The 20,322-nt window shown below is 47.4% G+C and overlaps 1 protein-coding gene across 1 annotated transcript in view; it reads left to right on the top strand.

Annotated features, from left to right (window-relative positions):
* Inpp5d (inositol polyphosphate-5-phosphatase D) overlaps positions 1-20,322 on the top strand; it is a 104,463-nt gene that overhangs the window by 40,165 nt on the left and 43,976 nt on the right. Inside the window, exons 3-6 of the mRNA XM_032901566.1 lie at positions 9,017-9,167; positions 11,514-11,685; positions 13,377-13,517; positions 19,025-19,112. Coding sequence (XP_032757457.1) covers positions 9,017-9,167; positions 11,514-11,685; positions 13,377-13,517; positions 19,025-19,112 — 552 coding nt within the window. The remainder of the gene's footprint in view (positions 1-9,016; positions 9,168-11,513; positions 11,686-13,376; positions 13,518-19,024; positions 19,113-20,322) is intronic.

Below are 20,322 nucleotides of genomic sequence, written 5' to 3' on the forward strand. Positions count from 1 at the left end.
CAGCCCCCCAATCTATTCCCAGCCCAGCCTTCCCCTTCCCCCAGGCTTCTGGGTCTTTCTAGCTGGCCGCACCCCCTCAGTGTATTAGTATTTTAGATGTACCAGCTCCCCATTCCTGCCCCTCTTTCCTTTCTTCCATCCTTCCTCCCTAATTCAAGTACAGCATCTACTTTTGCTCCACACTGCTGCCAAAGTGATGTCACTGACCAGCGGTGGTGGTTTGCACTGGAATCCCCACTCTCAGGAGCCGAAGCAGGTAGATGATGAGCTTGAGTCCAGTCTGGGCTATAGTGTGAGAACCTGGATCAATCAATAAATAAAAATTTAAAATACCAGACCATTTATAATACACGAAAACACACCCTAGCGCTTAAACGCTCCCAAAAGCTTCAAACCCCTGTTTTAAAAATAATAATGAATGCGACAAAACCCCAGAGGCCCCAGAAACCATGCTGTCTCCCCAGCACCCACACAGGGTCTTTTTGGTCGAGGCTGAGGTGGTAACTAGACATTGAGAAGGCAGAAGGAAGGTAGAGAGAACCTCCTGATGACTGCAGAGGTAAGAGAGGGCAGAGGGGCCTGTGGGGAGAGACTCAGGAGAAGCCGGGTCCTGGCCACACTGATAACCACATAGGACGATGGCAGACCTTGGTATCCAGAGCACAAAGAGCTGATCAGGCCAACTGAACTCCTCCGAGCTGCCCTGACCCTCCCGCAGCCAGCACTGCTCTCGGATCTTCTGTGTAAGTGGTATCTGTGGAGTGCCCCCAACGCTTGAACTGAATCCAGCCCCTGCCTGACCCTCAATTACCTAATCTTTTCAACTTCGGCAGACCCAGGGTCCTCAATAAGGAGAAGAACTAGCATGCATGACCACTGGCATCCCTCTGCATAGCTGACGAACATGTTTTCACCGCGCTGCCTAAGCCCTGTCTTCTGACTTTCTCTTTGGACCTGAAGTGAGCGCTTTGATTGAGTGGGATCATGCACGGAGCTCTCGGTTCAGGTTCCTCACTTCCCACTTCCCACCATCTATAAAATTGCCATGGTAACTGGATAGGCCTGCCTCAGAATGGCTAAGTAGCTGGAGATTGCCTTGAATTCCTGATCCTCCATCTCTGCCTCCCAAGTGCTGGCATTGCAGGCCTGCTGTCCAATTCTGGATAGTCTTTTCAACCTAAAATGAACGCTACCCCGACCTTCAGGAGTGACCACCCAGAGCACCACGTTTCCTGCTCGGCGGCTGGCAGACTTCCTCCCCTGTGCCCAGTCTATTTCAGTTCTGCATTTAGAATGGCAGACAGTGCTGACATTAAAACTCTCCCCTGGGAAGATTCAGCCTGTCTAGGGCTCTGACCTCCCTGGCCTGCTCTCCCTCCCCCAGGAGACTGTTTTCAGTCATCCCGAGGACTGAATCTGAAAGAGCAGCCCGCAGTCTGAACACAAACTGACCACCAGCTGCCCTTTGTCTCAAAGACACTAGCGCCCTCCTCTTCCTGAAACCCAGGCCCTCAGCCCGAGGGGCAGCCCTTACTACCCAAAACCTTTGTGCATGGCTTTGAACCTTCCAGGATATTGCTCCCTGGTAGATGCAGATGCCAAGAGTTAGGAGAACAAGATTTTTCCCTACCAGGTCTAGCTGGGCAGTCCACCTTCCTCTGCTTCCCTCCACCCCTTCCAATGGCTGGGTCTCTTTTATGAGCAGATGTATCAGACGAGTGGTGGGCCTGTGGTTATGCGCCGCACCGGTTTCCCCTGTAAAAAGACTTGGGCTATAAGACTGGGTTTCTCATGGCTCTTATGACTGTGTGGGGGAAGTAGGTACTACAGTTATATCCCAAGGCAGAGTGAACTGTGCATTCAAAGCCTGGCTCCTTGGGTTGTTGTCTACAAAGGCCTTATAAAAATGCTGCTTCTAGGGCTGGAGAGATGGCTCAGTGATTAAGAGCACTGACTGCTCTTCCAAAGGTCCTGAGTTCAAGTCCCAGCAGTCACATGGTGGCTCACAACCATCTGTAATAGAATCTGATGCCCTCTTCTGGTGTGTCTGAAGACAGCTACAGTGTACTTATATACAGTAAATAAATAAATCTTTTAAAAAATGCTGCTTCTAGATACTAGACTTATTAACTAAGTGAGGACAAGGGAATAGACTACATTTCCTTTTGCAAACAGAACTAATCTTTACCCTGTTTTCTTGTGTGTGACTTTTGATTCTGAACATAAATTCATGTCCAGTCTGTTGATTAAACAAATCCCAGAGAGATGTCTGTCTGCTTCGAGCCTGGGACATCCCAGTTACAAGCATTATTTAAAGTAGGTAAAGTCTGGGGCTGAGGGAGAGCACTCAGCTTGTGCCATGCCCAACACCATGGTAAAGGTGCTTTTTATTGGATGTGCCCACCTTAGGGCTTTTGCTTTTTTTTAAATCAAACAAGCTCCAATTGATCTGTTACAGAGAGAAGGGATTCGTCCCTACCAAATGGAAGAGGAGTCACGGTGGAGCAGAAATCTCATGGTCCGTGGGTATCGTGGGATATCATTTCTGAGAGGCACAGTGAGGGTACATCAATAGGCAGCTCAGAAGCGTGTTAGAGGCACACAGCTAACTCGAGACCTTTGGGGTTCCTTCTCTATTTCAAAATGACTTGGTGCATCTTTTAAGGAAGGCCATAGCTGCAGAATGAGGAACAAAACTGGCAGCCTGGGCGCTAAGAATCCAGAATCCACTGGCAAGAAGCCATGATCAAGGCCTTCTTGATCTGAGCCCCGTGTCCCATGTGACCCAGGCGCTGCTCTGCTATTGTGAATGGACAACTTTTCTTTGCCTTCCGGTCCACTCGCTCCCCTGGGTTCCCATTGGGCTTAGCCAGTGGGAGCCCCAGCCAGATGGTAAGAAGGTGAGAGGAAGATAGTGAAGAATTAGAGTGGGGGTGGGGGGAGATCTATGTCCCTGGCTCCCTCCCTCCATAGAGGCCTCCACTCTTGCTGGGTGCTCTCTCTAGGTTCCAGCACTGGGGAGTTCTGGGGGTGGGGGCAAACTGCTCCCCTTGTCTGTTAGCTCTAGATCTCTACTCCTCTACCTACCAAACTCTCTCCAGTTTTCTATGGCCATCTGCCTCTTGCTAGGACTCTGACTAGTGCCTATGACATCTTTCTTGACCACATTTTACATTTTAAAATAGTTGAAAAAACACCACCTTTGGGATTGTTGGGAGGAACAGGGGTACACTGAGCTCCACCTCTTACTGTTTCTATCTCCAACCCCAAGCACACAGAAGGTCTCTAACCTAGTTTTATTTCCTGTTGTTGTAATAACAAGAAGCAACTTGGGGGGGGGAGGTTTATTTTCACTCACAATTCCATATTGTGGCCTTTTGTAACGGGGAAGTGAAAGTGGTAGCCAGGCCGTGGTAGCATGTGCCTTTGGTCCCAGCACGAGAGAGAGAGAGAGAGAGAGAGAGAGAGAGAGAGAGAGAGAGAGAGAGAGACAGAGACAGAGAGAGACAGAGAGAGACAGAAAGACAGAGAGACAGAAAGACAGAGAGAGAGACAGAGAGAAAGAGAGACAGACACAGAGACACAGAGACACAGAGACAGAGACAGAGACAAAGTCAAATGGATCTCAGAGCTCAAGGTTAGGATGGTCTAAGAATGAGTTCCAGGATAGCCAGGGCTACACAAAGAAACCCTGTCTCGAAACACAGACCAGAGAGAGAGAGAGAGAGAGAGAGAGACAGAGACAGAGACAGAGACAGAGACAGAGACAGAGACAGAGACAGACAGAGACGAGAGACAGAGAGACCCAAAACTAGAAAATGGTGCCACCCACAGTGGGTTGGGTTTTCCCAATCTACTAAATTAGGACAACACTCCTCTCCTGTTCCCTGCCTGTTCTTTTCCTCCCTCCCCCAAAAACACATACACACGCCACAGGCCAACCTGATCTAGACAATCCCTCATTCGGGTTCTCTTCCTAGGTAATTCTAGATTGTGTCAAGTTTACAAAGAAAACCACTAGTTCTTGCCTGCCATTCTGGTCCCAGTGTGTGACCCCACAGAGTCAGCCGTGGCCAGACCTCAGATTTCTAGGCAGTGTGGTAGACCTGGATGTAGTATGTAGACCAGGCTCCTGGGGGGAAGGAGTCTCTTAGGCAGGTGGATATGTGCAATACCTGATGTAGGAGGGGGACCTCAAGGCTCATTACTGAAGGACATTATCGTTCCTCCTGGCCCACAGTCACTGCAGGGCCACTTAGAAGAGCCTTCCCACGTGCTGGTTTAGACTTAGTGGGGTTTATTGACTACACAGAGCCAACCATTCACTGGCCACCCTGCCTGGACACAGAGCCTTTCAAGCCCATCCTATGAAGGCAGCGTATTGAACTGTGCAGCCAAGAGACTCCTTTCTCTGGCTTGTTGGGATCCATATCTCTACCATCTTCTCTGCCTCTGTCTGCTGCCTGTGGAGACAGGCTGCTTCCTGCTGGCCCACATGGCCTAACAATTGAAATTTACCTCATGGGACTTTGCTTCCCTTAGGAGGGCCCCTGGGTACTAGAAGTAGGAAGCACTCAGAGCTGTCCCTGAGCCACAGCTCCTGGGTAGTGAAGCTATATCACAGTGTGGCCAATCTATATTAGAGTGTGGCCATGTGGCCTTGGCAAGGACACTTCCCTGTCATCTCTGCGTCCGTCTCATCCCCATCTGTCTCTTCAGTTGCCCTTGAATACGGGTGTGTTCACTGCACTCATATATAAATAAGTGGATTTTGTTGCTGTAACTGAATACCACAAACAGGGTCATTTCTAAAGATTAGAGACTGGGCATGTAGCATCTGCCTAGCATGCACAAGGTCCCAACCAAATACACGAGAATAGAGGCTTACAGGTTATTTGGCAAACATTTCTGGATGTGGGATGCCTAGGAGCAGTGTGCTAGCCTCCTATCTAGTGAGGACCTTCTTGCTTCTTGCTGCATCCCAACATGGCACAGGGTATCATACGGCCAGACATCAAGCGTGAGCTGAGGTTGCTCTTCCTCTGCACCGAACCCAGGGCCTTGCGCTCGCTAGGCAATCGCTCTACCGCTGAGCTAAATCCCCAACCCCGGGCATTGCCTTTCTAACAAGCGGGAAGACAACCCAAATGATCCCACTCTTGGGGGGCGGGTCCTGCCTATGGAAGGTAGAGGAAAGCCTCCCTTCTTAGCAATGCCATTCCGAGCTGGCTCATGCTCAGGCATCCACCCAGAGACACCTGCTCCACTATCCTTGAAGTATGAAGGTAACCCTACCTTCCTGGAAGCCCAGCCCACCTAGTCAGTCAGCCACCCTGGCCTGCCAGGCCCTGCTCCCTGCCCTCCATGACTGTGCAAGCACTAGCAGGGGCCAGCTCTCGGCATTCACTGCTGCTTCCAGCTCCTGCCTCCTCCCTGTGAGGATCCCTTTAGCTTTTCTTCTTCTACTTGCTTAATACACAGCCTATTCACCCACCACTGTTTACCTGCCCCCTCTGTCATCATCGTCACCCCCATCCCCCACCCCCGACTCTGCTCCATCCACCACCCCCCCGCCACTGCCCCCACCGCATTGAACACATCTACAATTCAACAGTGCAGCACAGGTCCAGTTTCTGGGTTTGTTTTTTTCCTGCTGTGTAAAATAATGTGCATCTCAGCCTGTGGGCCTCCCAAATCGCACCACCATCTTGCTTTCATACATGCAGTCCTTAAGCACTCTTCACCCCCTGCTGAGACTTCTTTTCCCAGATTCACTCACAAGTCAGCCCACCTCGAATTTCTTTGATATTTTCATTCTCTTTCCAAATGCCCAGTGGCATGTCATCAATTACCCATAACCCCCCTGACAAGACCACACACACTTATGACTGCTTTATCTGAAATGAGTTCACAGGTCTTACATCTCATCAAGTTATTCTTGTTATTCCATTCTTGTTTGCATTTGAACCACTGACAGAATATTCTGGAAATCTTGGCAGGGGCTGTCACTCAGGTGGTTAACAGAGCTTATAAGAGATTGAGCAGCATGGGGCTTTGAGGCAACAAGGGAGTTTATTGAAAAGAATAAACAGATGGGTTTTGCTAAACTCTCTATAAATTTACTAAGACAGCCTAAGCTATACAGTATGAGCTCTCTCTTTCTCTCTCTCTCTCTCTCTCTCTCTCTCTCTCTCTCTCTCTCTCGCACACACACTCGCGCGTGCATGCGTGTGTGTGTGTGTGTGTGTGTGTGTGTGTGCAAAGCTATAGCCTATATGGACAGCCTGAGTCCACAGAGACTGTTCTCATACAAGGCCATGTAACCTCTCTACAATGTAGAAGACCCAGGACCCAAGGTTCAGAGACAAGCCTGAGAGCTTCCTAGTTGTATCAGCTGTTTGTCTCATTGCTGTAGCAAAATACCTTACAAAAGCAACTCAAGGAAGAAACATTTGGTTTACGGTTGCAGGGGATACAGTGGTTGCAGGGGATACAGTACACAGTGATGGGGAAGGTTCAGTAGGAGAAGCAGAGGCTCCTGGCCACACTGTATCCACGGTCAGAAAACAGAGTGATCAATGCTGGTGTCAGTTTGCTTTCTCCTTTTTACTCAGTCCTGTACCTCAGCCCATGGGATGATGTCACCTGCATTTGGATGGGTTTTCCCACCTCCGTAAACTTGTATCCATGGTGAGTCTTAATCCCAGCAAGTTGGCAAGATATCCGAGTCTGTCCCATTCACCTGAGATGCTGAAGCCACCAGGTCAAGCCTCCCAGTTCAAGCTGTCAAACCATGAATAAAAGTAATCTGCTGTAGAGGTGATTGAGTCAACCACCCGCTCGCCCTCCTCTGAGGACTTTCTAACCCAAACCCATCTTCCTATTGGCCTGGTTTACCACAAGCAATGGGTTTTCTCAGCAAGAAGGCAGCTAGCTGGCCCTAAAGAAATGGTTCAACCTCTGATCTCTAACCCTGAAGATGGATACAAGTCATTGTTAAAATGGTAGGGACAGCTAGACGTGGTAGCTCATACCTGTAATCCCAACCCTTACATAGCTGAGACAGGAGGATTGCCATGAGTGTGAGGCCACCCTGAGCTATAGTGTAAAACATTATCTTAATAAAATAAAATAAAAAATATAATAAAAAGACAAGAGTGAACTGGGGGGGGGGCAGACACTTGGCCCATGTGGAGGGATTATGACCCCTTAAAGTCACAGAAGACTCACTAGAGAGTGTGTACATCTCATTACCTGCAGCAACTTGGTCTCTTGCTCTGGTCTGGCTGCCTCTAGGGATAGCCGTCTTAGCAAGGATATACCTAGACAGAGGAAGGGGCATCTTGGTGGAGGCTGGGATAACTGTTCAGGGAAAACCTTGAATTTCCTGCTGGAGCTGCCTCTTCCACCAACACACCAAAGAGTCCTGGTCCCAGAGTGTTATAATAGTTGAGCAGAGTCACCTCCATCATCAACAACAGAGGCACAAAGTAGAAGATCCCTGTATTGCATTGCTTGGACCACTCGCTGACTTTTAGTTGAAAAACAAGGAAGCAAACATGATTAAGAGCCGGATAGGGGGTTGGGGATTTAGCTCAGTGGTAGAGCGCTTGCCTAGGAAGCACAAGGCCCTGGGTTCGGTCCCAGCTCCGAAAAAAAAAGAAAAAAAAAAAAAAAAAAGAGCAGGATAGGGGGTCAAGTGGTGAAGAGCCCTGGCTGCTCTTGCAGAGGATCCTGAGTTCAGTTCCCAGCACCCACATGGTGTCTCACAATGATCTCTAACTCGACTCCAAAGGGTCTGATGCCCTCTGGCCTCCACAGGCACAGCAATCACATGGTACACAGATGTAGGTGAGGACAAAACATTGTATACATAAAATACATATTTTTCAAAAGTAACTAAGTCTAGCATGGTAATACACACCTTCAATCCCAGGACTCAAGAGGCAGGAACAGAAAAATCTCTTGTGAGTTCCAGGTTAGCCAGGGCTACATTGTGAGACCCACTCAAAAAGCAAACAAACAAAAAAATAGAATTTAAACAAATGGAAAAGATTGCAAGAATGAATTTTCCTATGTTTAAAAACAATAATCAAGTGTGGTGGCACAAGCTTGTAATTTTTACGCCCTTGAGAATCTGATGCAGGAGGATAGTTGCAAACTTGAGGCCATCTTGGGTTACACAGCCAGACCCCATTTCAAAGAGCCTTAAGTAAAATAAAATAAACTAGCCATGTGTGTTAGCATGTGTTCTTAATCCTAGTTACTCTGGGGGTTGGACCAGGAGGATGATGTATTCAAGCTCAGTCTGGATAGTTTAGAGCGAACTTGCTTCAAAATCAAGTTTAAAATGGCAGACTGTTGGTGTCTGGTGATACATGTCTGTCATTCCAGCACCCAGGAGGCAGAGATAGGAGAAGTAGGATGCTTACTTAGCTTGTGTAAAGTCCCGGGTTCAATCCCCAGCGCTATAAAAATAAGTCATTAATAAACAAATAGTTTGGGCCTGGGATGTCCCTCACGGTGGGGCTATGTGTACTTTGCATGTGTGAGAACCTGAGCTCTATCTTCAATACCAAAATAAGAAATAATTTTTAGAAATGGTCTTTGTGGGGGGAACAAAAATAGCTCTGTTCGCCATACCCACACATACCTAAACTAGTAAAAATAGAAACTCTTGGGCCTTTGAGATTATAGGTGATTTCTTTAAAAAAAAAAAAAAACTGGCATTTCCTAATTTGTATATAATTAAAAATATACTAATTTGTATAGTAAAGTACTTATAGAAATAGTTTTTTAACAGATGGAAAGAAAAAATAGTTTTAAAAATACTATTTGCACCTTTGCAAAGGGCTCCTGGGAGTCACTGGCTACAGGATGTGAGGTGTGGGTGGAGAGCCTGAGGCAGTTTTGGAATATGGTCACTCCCAGTCTGTTCAGTCTCTGTTCCAGGTGGCCTTTGTGGTTGGGTGACATTCTAGCTAAAGAATGCTCTGTCCTGGGCTTCTGTCCTCAGGCATCCGAAGGTGTGCCCATGAGGTTCTTCACGAAGTTGGACCAGCTCATCGAGTTTTACAAGAAAGAAAACATGGGGCTGGTGACCCACCTGCAGTTCCCTGTACCTCTGGAGGAGGAGGATGCTATTGATGAGCCTGAAGAGGACACAGGTAGGAAGGGAAGGAGGGTATGGCAAGGATGGGGAGGTGCCAGCAGGACTCTGTGGCCCGGTCTCACAGTGCTTATAGACTAGAGTACCTCTTTGGAGGTTGAACCATCCTTTCACAGGTATCATATATCTGCATTGCAGTTCATAACAGTAGCAAAATTACAGTTACAAAGTAGCAACAAAATAATCTTATGGTTGCAGTCACCGCAATGTGAAGAACTGTATTAAAGGTTGCAGGGTTAGGAAGGTTCAGCTCCACTGGACACAGAAATGATTGGTTGGGAGCATGGCTCTGAAGTCAGGTGTGGACTAGAATTCCTGCTTCCTTGCTTGTTGCCATTGTGGCCTTGGGGGACTTCAACTCTCTGAACCACAAGCTTCCCTTTAAAGAGATTAGATAACAGTGGCACTTAGTCTCTTAGGATGTCACAGGATGAGATGCCATTCCCAGTACACAGCAAACGCTCTCTAGAAATGACATTGCCATCATTATGATGAAAGCAGTGAAGACGGTCCATGCACATAAGTGGGAGGATGGAAAAGTGCTTCTTTATGTACCATCATTAGGGGCAACCAAAATGGTCATGGTGGTGTGTGCAAAATTATAGCTACCCTAAAATTTAGGAGGCTGAGGCAGGAAGAGCATGAGTTTGAGCTAGCCTGGGCTCCATAGTGAGACACCACCATCTGTAAAAAGGCTTCTAAAATACATTGGAAAAAAAAAGTTCCCAAGAGTTTGTGAAGGCTAGCACAGAGACAAGGGGCCAGTCATTGAGAGTCAGGAATATAGAGAGCCCTGCAGTAGGACACCCTTCTTTTTACCTCAAAGTTTCCTTGCCTGACAGAAGCCCACAGATTACCTCCTGAGCCCCTCAGCAGGTCAGTGTGTTCCTGGAAGGTTCCCTGTGGGGAAGGGATTAGACCTGCAATGCTGACATCCCAGGCCTGGCTCCTACCTATCTCTGGAGAGAATATGCCAGGCACATTCATTCAAGGCATCCTTTTTACTGTGGGCTAGCTGTGGATTCCCTAGCCTCTGTTCCAATCTTCTATCCTCCTGGAGACCATCCAAAGGGCATCCAGGAGAGCTGCCTCATCAGCCTGAAGGAGCAGCAGAGGCATATAGTGAAGCACCTGTCCTAGATGGCCATAGTTCTAAGTCTACTTAGATGAGGTCTACCCTGTCTCCTCTGTCTGACCTCTAGAGATCAGCAGGTGAGGTATAGCTGGGGCCAAAGCTCACAAGAAGTCCACATGGCAGCCTTGACCTTGTCCTGTAGACATGTCTTCCACACAGCCACCACTCTCTCTCCCCTCAGGCCACCCACCATGCTTTTTCTCAGCTTGTCCTGCCCCTGGCATGCCATTGGAAGCAAGCCCCCAATGCTTCCTATAAAGGCTCTGAAGAGAATCCCAGTCTATTGACCTTGACTTCACCTCCACAAACAAGGCTCCTGGTCACCTGCAAGACCTATAGCTAAGGGACATCCAATGCCAGGTTCAAGGCCTCTGATCTGTCCTGGGTCTTCTTGAAGGCCTGCAGGTCCAGGACCCAACATAGATTTAGAGCTGTCTCCACAGCCAAAGAGAAAAGAATGGGCAATACACTGAAGGAAAAGACCCCTTGTCCCTGTCATCTGGGCAGTGTTTGGCTGGGTGCCAGGGCGGCCATTAGGGACCCGGGCAGGGCTTGGGCAGGGAGTCTTGAACATAAATGTCCCAGTCACCTTGACTTTGTGCACATGAAGGACATCTGAAAAGGGTGGGCGAGGGTCTCAATCTCTCAGATGAAGGTCAAGTTGTTTGTTTGATATTTTAGGTCTCAGAAGGCCCTTTACTTTCTAAATTTGTTTCTGGGGGGGGCTAGAAGAGGGAAAGGAAGCCTGAGGCAGGGGAAAGAGGGAGCGAGGGAGGGAGAGAGAGGGGTGCAGGGAGAGAACCATTGGGTGGGCTTGTTTTCCTGGCCCTAGGCTCTGGCTATACTTTGTAGACCCTGAGAGCCAAGTCATCTTGCAGATCTGCCAATTGATCTGTTCATGGTCAGCAAGCCTGAAGGTGTCCCTGAGCTTCTCAGGGCCAACTGACCCAAGGAGGTCTTTGCTGAGCAACATGGTAGGACAAGACCATAGCCAGAGGCTTCAGATCTAAGGATCATGAAATTAGGGTCACCTCAAGGGACTCCCTATCTAATGAGCATGGCTATAGGGAGGAAGAATGGGAAGAGTGGGGCAGACTGGAACCTGGTACTGGGTAGCCTGGACCTCACAGGGCTGTGGTTGAAATGCAGAACAGGGCTGTATAGACAACATCCTCACCGATGGCATTTGTCCCTCTGTTCTCCTGGTAGAAAGTGTCATGTCACCACCTGAGCTGCCTCCCAGAAACATCCCTGTGTCTGCTGGGCCCTGCGAGGCCAAGGACCTTCCTCTTCCAACAGAGAACCCCCGAGCCCCTGAGGTCACCCGGCTGAGTCTCTCCGAGACGCTGTTTCAGCGTCTACAGAGCATGGATACCAGTGGGTGAGTTTCTACCTGGAAGGTCCCCTGGGTAGCCAACCTGTGCCTAGGACCCAACATCTAACACCCAGGCATGCACAAGCCCAGACTGCAGGAAACAGCAGTCCTGCTTATCCATGTAAAGTTGAAAGCCAATGTCTGTCTTGAGTCAGGACTATCTCCCTGCCCCCGAGTTGTTTTCTGTCCTTAGCACATGTCTCTATCAAGGTCTTCACATTTTTTTTTTTTTGTGAGATTTTATTATCTCCTTGGAGTGATTTTTACATTCATAACTTTTAGGTCTTTCTACCCTGTAAGTGCAAGATTGCTTTTTGTGTAGAAGGTCACTGCTGTTCTGTGGTCAGATGACACCTACACACCCACGCTTGCCCACGGTTCTAAAGTGTTTCTCATTACTCTGCGAGGCTGTTCCTGCCTGCACACTACATCTTACCACAGGCAGCTGCAGGAGGACCTCTCCATTCCATAGCCACACCTTAGTCTGAGAAACAGTAGCCTGGACCCCAGGAAAACCAATGTGACTGTCTATATGGTCATTCCTCACAGCTCCCGTGGGGCTCCAGGATGGCACCACAAACTTACAGCTTCATTAATGGAGTGCACAGTGCTAAGTGACATTATTCATAGAACTCCATTAAGTGCTAGGAGAAAGGCTGGTTGCTAAGAGCTGGAGCCCAGGGAGTACATGGTCCGCAGAAATATGTGACGGTGGTGATGTAGCAGGTAATACAGGCTGACTGAGAGGAGACAACTTGGGTTCCAAACCAGGCCAACCTCTGGGGACAGGTTGTGCTCAAAGTCAGGCCACCTGAGTATCCACTACCTGGTCTCACATTCCTGGTTCTAATGACACACAGAAGCCAGGCATGATGGTATGTGTTTGTCATTCCACCACTTGGAAAGTCAACTGGATGTGGTCTTATACCTATAGTACCAGCACTGAGGAGACTTGAGGCTGGAAGATCAGGAGTTCAAAGTCAGCCTGGACTGCACAGGCAGACCCTATCCCCTTCACCCCCTACTCCTGAGAAAATAAAATTAATAATACACTGACTTTACAATGGAGGCCGAGGTGACTCCAGCCCCTCTATACTTAGAGCTCTGGGTCACCTTTGATTGAGAGTTTGGACTTGGCATGAGGGTCAGACCTATTTGTTATCACTAAGCTAGATTGTCCTTCCAGCCCTTAGGTTACAGCTGTATGGATGAAGGAGATAGAGAACTGACCCCTCCTCATGTTTCCAAGGCCGTCTCTTTTAAAAAACAAACAAACAAACAAACAAACAAACAAAAAGCCAGATGAAGGCAGCACACACCTTTGATCCCAGGACTCAGGAGGCAGAGGCGGCAGATGTGTGTAAAGTAAGTTCGAGGCCAACCTAGTCTACAGAGTGAGTTCTAGGACAGCCAGGACTGTATGGAGAAACTCCGTCTCCAAAACAAGCAAGCGAAAAGAATAACCCTTTCCCAGCCCTATCAACCCCTCCAACAGGGTCCAGAATGCTTATCCCAAGGGTATTCCTGGTGGCCTCTTCCTGGTTTTGATCTACTCCTCTGCCTCTGCAGTCCCACCTGTGGGACCTTCTTCACAGAGCCACACAGATCTCTACCGGAACATGTCTCTACCAAAGACTGGGAATCCTCAATGTGGCCAGCACGGGCGAAAGTGACCTTTCATTGTTTCTGTTTCCCAGGCTCCCAGAGGAGCACCTGAAAGCCATCCAGGATTATCTGAGCACTCAGCTCATGCTGGACTCTGACTTTCTGAAGACAGGCTCCAGCAACCTCCCTCACCTGAAGAAGCTGACTTCACTCCTCTGCAAGGAACTCCATGGGTAATGGAGACCCCTAGGGGAGGGGTGGGGGAGCTTCATGGGTAATGGGAGCCAGTGGATGATGGGGTCCCCTATCCATCCAGGAGGATGGACACAGTGAAAGGTGTTCATTAGAGTGGCCCTGTATCTCCTCTGTCCAAATGCCTCTGCAGCACTCACGGTAACTGGACAGCAGGCAGAGTCTGGAATGCTCCATGCTTGTTTGGAGCCCTTGTTGTCATAGAATCTGAACTCTAGCTGGGCTGGGAAAGTTGTTCACTTGCTTATTCTTTTTTGGTTTATTTTGGGGGTGGGCTGGGTGCATGTGCATGCTGGGGAAGTAGGACCTTGTGCATGCCAAAGAGATGTGCCTATCCGTAGTGTTTTGTTGTTGTTAATTTGTTTGTTTTTAATTCAACTTAAGAAGAGGCAGTTTCACTGTATATAAAAAAAAAGTGGAAGACACTGCCATATCATTTGCATTGGGATCTGGTATATATATATATATATATATATATATATATATATATATATATATATATATATATATGCATGCGTATGTGAGTTTGTGTGTTTGTGTGTGTTTGTGTGTGTGTGTGTTTTTGTGTGTGTGTGTGTGTGTGTTTGTGTAAGAAAGGGGGGACACTCATGTGTCATTGGGGGGGAGCTAACATTTATGTGCCATGGTATATGTAAGGACACACATGTGCTGTGAGGAGAACATATGTATGTGCTATGATACATCGGGAGGACATGCATGTGCTGTGGTGTGGGGAGATATGTATGTGCCACTGTGTTGTGTGGAGGGGGGGAGGCAAGATACGCATGTGCTATGATATCTGTGTGTAGGACAGAGGGCAGATAGTTAGACTCACACACTTTCTCGTTGCTACAGCCCCCACATCCAGCCAACACATAAAGGCCCTGGCAGGCAATAAATTAAAGTCACTTTATATGTATTCCTGGTGGCCTCAGGGTGGTGACAGATCAAGCCTTCTGGTGATGGCAATGTTTAAAGTGACCCAACATCAATTCCCCACATGGACGTTATTAATGACTGACCAATGGGTAAAATTTGTGATTTTTAAAAATTCTTTTGATTGTACATCTTGAATTTCATTAACATAAACACACTGTGGTTGGAGCTGGGCATTGTGGCACACATTTAATCCCAGAACTTGAGAGGCAGAGGCTGACATATCCCTGTGACTTTGAGGCTAGCCTGGTCTATATAATGAGTTCCAGTACAGAAAGACCCTGTCTCACAAACAAAGAAAACCCCATAACTATACTTTCATGGAAAAGGCTGGTCTACAATGTAAAGAAGTGGCAAGGAGTGTGAAAGGGCACACCAGGAGTAACTGAAAGCCATCCCGAGTAACGAAGTAAACCCCTCCGAAATGCGGGAAATGTTTCTCAAGGGTGAGGGCGGGCAGCCAGCCTGTGCTAGTTCATGTTTGGTACATGAACACTTACTGCAGCTTCCAGTTCTCTGGTGCTCTCCCAATCTTAGCTTGGTTAATATTCAGAAAAGAGTCTTCCATCACCGGTAATCCAATTCGCCATTCTATTTAAAGGCTCTCAAAGGCACAGGCGGCGCACTTGGTAAAGTTGACAAATCGACCAGTTGTCGGATTGGCCTGCTAGTCATTTGTTTCAATGAACTCGTTTTCTCAAGGGATGCACTGTACACCCGGCTGGCAGCAGGGCTGTCACTGTTACAGGTCTCCACGGTATTGTTTGTTCTGTCCTTGCAAACCATTTATCACTGGGGGGAAATACACACAAAGGGCCCTCGCTTTAAAAAATACATGCATTATTTTGTGACAGCTCATAAAAAGCTGTTATTTCTGCCTGGACACACGTCTTGACCTTTGCTAGGTCCTTGTGGAGCTTTGTCCAGACCCTTCCACAGCTCCCCACAGCACCGAGTTCCCCCGGCACCTGCCTCACCTCATCACTATGGTGACAGCAGCAGCCTCTCTGATGCGCCTGCTTCTCTGGCACATTATAGCCAGTGTTAAAAGCTTCCATATCTCTGTTTGCTGAATAATTAACTTCAAGTTGTTCAAGAGACTGGAATGTTCTTCACCTCCCTGCACAATTTTCTTCACTTTTATAGATCAGGTGGTGACTAGGCGTGTAGATGGAACAGACTGTTTCCATTCCCCAGGCATCTCTGCAGGTGCATCCCACAGGAATCTGAGTAAACAGGATAGGTGTGCTCCGGCGTTCCTCTGTTCAGTTACCAACTAGCGAGCACCGACTGAGGGGCTCCTCTGCAGAACTAAGATAAAGACGAATCAACATACAGAAAACTGTAACTTAGTGACTGATTAAACAAATAAAGGCCTGGGGCTGGAGAAACGACTCAGCAGTTAAGAACATTCGCTGATCTTGCAGAGGACCTGGGCTGTGTTCCTAGCACCCACAGGGATGGTTCCAGGGGGTCTGGTGTCCTCTTCTGACCTCTGTGGACACAAGTTCTACACACAGTGCACATACACTCACATACTTGAAATAGAAAATGTAAAAGTCTATTTAAATAAAGGAATCGTTTGCATAGATAAATAGGCAAAAAAACTATATTTCTGCATTGTATTATTTTTATTTCTAATTTATTTTCATTTGTGTGTATGTGTGCATGCCCTCTTATCTGTATGTGTACCGTGTGCATGCATGAACCCACGGAAACCGGAAGGGGGCCACAGATTCTTTGGAGCAGGAATGACAGGCTGTTGGGAGCCACTCACTCCACATGGGTATTCAGAGTTGTACTTAGTTCTCTGCAGGGGCAGCTAGCTCTTTACTGATGACTGCTATCTCCAGCCGCCCCTCCCTAAGTTTCAAAACTTGCTTTTGTTCCTTCTGTTTTGAGACAGGGTCTCAATACGTAGCCTCATCCCAGTGTGACCCCTCTCTCCTCTTGCCTTAGTCATGTGCTTAGTTTATAAGCATGCACCACAATACCCAGCTTAAAAAGCTCGCCCGTAACTCCAGCACTGTAGTAGACACAGGGAGGATGTCTGGTGCTGGCCAGCCACAGGCCTTGCTTCAAGCTCAGTGAAAACCCTGTCTCAAGGGAATAAGGCACAGAAGAGAGAGCCACATGCCTGACCTCTCCCTCTGGCCTCCACACAGGCACAGGTGCACCAGTGCACTCACATGTGCATGCAGTACACACACACACACACACACACACACAGAGAGACATACACACAGAAACTTTTAATGAGCAAATAATTGGTCCCTAGTAGATACTAATAATAAGTTTCTAACTGTACTGTACAAGGAATTGCTAAAGAAAGGATAATAGGAAAATAAAAAAGTTATAAATCACCTTATAACGGTATCTAATCCATCTAGAGTGAAAATGTAATAATGCAAAAAGCACAGTGTCTAGATTAAGTAAGAAGCAGATCAATAAGTGACCTTTACAGCAGCATATGGAAATGACAAAATTCCCAACAGAAAATTGGTGAGAGAGATGGGGCAACTTATTTAAAGCGAAATACAGGAGAAGGCAAGCACAGAAATATACTTAAAGGCATTAGATGTTAATATAAGAAGCCTGCTCAGGACCCCAGGCATGCTCAGTCCTAAAGCATGACATTATTATAGACATTAAAAAGAGAAAATTCAGTGGTAGCGTGTGTGCACGGCATAGGCAATGCTTTGCGTTTCATACCAAATGCCGTTTACACCGTGTGTGGCAGTGCCAGCCTATCCCAGCACTTGGCAAATGCAGGCAAAAGAATCAGAAACTCAAGGTCATCTTCAGCAACACAGCAAGCATGAGGCTAGCCCCGGCTCTGTGAGACCCTGGGGGAGGGGCAGAGGGAGAGGGTTCAGAAGGCAGTCAAGAGGTCACAGCAGCAGCTTGGTCACCAGTGGCTTGTTAATGTTGAAATAAAGCTACAATCGTGGTTCTCCCAGTTTGATAATTGGAAATAGGAAAGGAAAGGCTACAGGAACAACACTTTTTACAACACTGTTTATAACAGCAAAGATTTCAAAGTAACCCAAACTCCTAGACGTTGATTTGGGAATATTTCTTGGCAGCTTATTTTGAAAAACAATGTTAAATGTGAAAACATGGACAGGTTTGGGTTTTTGTGTTTTGTATGTATACATACATACACACACACACACATACACACACATACACACACACATACACACACACACACACACATACACACACACACACACACACACACACACGAAAAACCAAATTTAAAATTCCCCACTATGCTTTAAAGGCTGCGACAATAACAGAGAGAGAAAGAGAAAAACCATAAAACCTAGTTCTGGAGCTATCAAGAGGCTCGACACTCTTCAGCTGCCAGGAGATCTGAATCTGAACACGGGGAACCCCACCTAGCACCCCAAAGTTGAATTATTATTTGTTTCATTTTATCTTCCCCCTACCCGCAAGACAGGGTTTCTCTGTGTAGTCCTGGCTGTCCTGGAACTCAGAGATCCTCCTGCCTCTGCCTCCTGAGTGCTGGGATTTAAAGGCATGTGCCACCAATTCCAGCTTCCTTTATTATTTTTAAAAAGAATATCATATGTGGGCACTGTATTTAAATCATTTCCCCTCCTGTACTCCCTCCAACTCCTCCCAAATCCCCTCTACTCACTCACATTTCTGTTGTGTATTATTTATTATTGTTACACGTATGTACATATAAATATATAAACGTAATCTGCCAATGAGTAACATTTAGTGTTACTCATATGTTGCATGTTTTAAATGTGCTTTCCAGGAGGCTGGGGAGATGGCTCAGTGGGTAAAGTTCTTGCTGCACAAACCTAAGGACCAAGGTTCAGATTCCCAATTAGCATAGAAAAGCTGGCTGGGTGTGGTGGCTCTCCTATGATACTAGCGTGCTTGCTGGGAGCAAAGACTGGGAATCCCCAAAGACATGGAATCTCTGAAGTGAGCTGGCTGGACAGACTAGCTGAATCGACCAGCTCTGGGTTCATCAAGAAAGCCTACCTCCATAACATAAAGCAGAGTGTGATCACACCTAATGTCAGCCTCAGGCCCCTACATGCATATGCACACACATACATGCGCACACATGCGTACACACACACACACACACACACACACACACACACACAAATAAGTAAATGAATAAAATATTTGGCTCTCCAGACCAAGTCATGGTGAAACCTGGGCATTTGCATTTTTAGTGTGTGTGTGTGTGTGTGTGTGTGTGTGTGTGTGTGTGTCTGAAATTTAAGAAGTATGCTCCTAAGTAATTTTATAGTTGTTTGTGTTTCCAGATTAGAAACAGATTCTATAGGTTACATAGTGGGTTATGCTCTGGTACAGATTGAAGAGGGTCAGGGTCTAGGCCAGGCTGACGGGCTGACTGATCTTTGCCCGGGCATGTCCTTAAGGGAAGGGCTAAGGGATTGGCCGCCGGCTGGGGCCTGTCTGCAGTTAGGGCCTGTATTCCTCAGGTGCTTCTAGTTCCCACTAATTGTTGAACTTTACCTTGCTCCTCGGCTCCCAGAGAAGTCATCAGGACCCTCCCGTCCCTGGAGTCTCTGCAGAGGTTGTTTGACCAGCAGCTCTCCCCAGGCCTTCGCCCACGACCTCAGGTAAGGGGTTCGGCTTTGGAAAGATGCAATTGCTGCACCAGGAACTCTGAAGGCAGGTAGAAGCACCGCCTCCTCGTGTTGGCTAGTCTAATATAAACATTGGCGTGGGGTGGGGGAGGGGAGTGGTGGTGAGGCGAGCATCCCTTCCCTTCTGTAAAGGCATTTCCTGGCATCAGTTCCTGACTTCAGACAGTTTCACCTAACAGACAAATTGCCTGGTGTTGGAGGAGGAGGCGAGCAGGGCCATTCCCAACATTTCTCCTCAGAAATTGAAAGGCAAGGAAAACATGAGGTTCTTCATACACTTTACCCCAGGGACTGCAAGATGGTGGTGCCCCACCTCCACAGCCGCTCGCGGTTGGGCAGGAGACAAGGGTTAAATGAAGAATAGATCTGGCTGTATTTTTTTAGTGCCCTCGGTAAATTTAGAGTATAGTAAGGGTGAGGACCTAGATTCTTAGAGGAGCATTGTTAAAAGTGAGGATATAGAACAGGGCATGGTGGCTCATGAGTTCAAGGCCAGCCTGGTCTACAAAGCAAGTTCTAAGATAGCCAGAACTACACAGAAAAACCATGTCTCAAACAAACAAACAAACAAACAAACACCAAAAAAGTGAGAATGTGAAATAGAACAGCATGGTTGAGGGGTCAGAAAGGACAGAATCTCCAAAAACACCAACAGAGCCATTGTAAATGCTAGGGACAACAAACCAGATCCATGAATGTTCTATTGATGAATGTATGTCGTTGGTTTGGGGAGTTGACCTCCAGCTCACCATCTCCTGCCTTAGCCTCCAAAGTGCTAGGATTGTAGGCATGAGCTAACACATCTGACTTAAGCCCATGGTGTGTGGAAGGGGGGTGATGAGCGCGCGCGTGTGTGTGTGTGTGTGTGTGTGTGTGTGTGTGTGTGTGTGTGTGTGTGGTACTTGTATATGAAAATATGTATATCCGCATGTACTTGCATGTGGAGACCAAAGGCCACTGTCAGGTGCCTTCCCCAGCTGCTCTCATCTTTTTTATTACATTGTATTTGTTTGTTTGTTTATATGTTTTTATTGTACGCATGTGTGCATGCATTCACTCATGGGCATGTAGCATGGCACAAGTGTAAAGGCAGACTTGTAGGAGTCAATTCTCTCCCACCATATGTGTTGTGTTTTATAAAAAAGAAAAAGAGGCCAAGGCTATGTTTGGTAGAGGTGTGGTA

The sequence above is a fragment of the Rattus rattus genome, chromosome 4, assembly GCF_011064425.1.
Source record: "Rattus rattus isolate New Zealand chromosome 4, Rrattus_CSIRO_v1, whole genome shotgun sequence".
Lineage (NCBI taxonomy): Eukaryota > Metazoa > Chordata > Mammalia > Rodentia > Muridae > Rattus > Rattus rattus.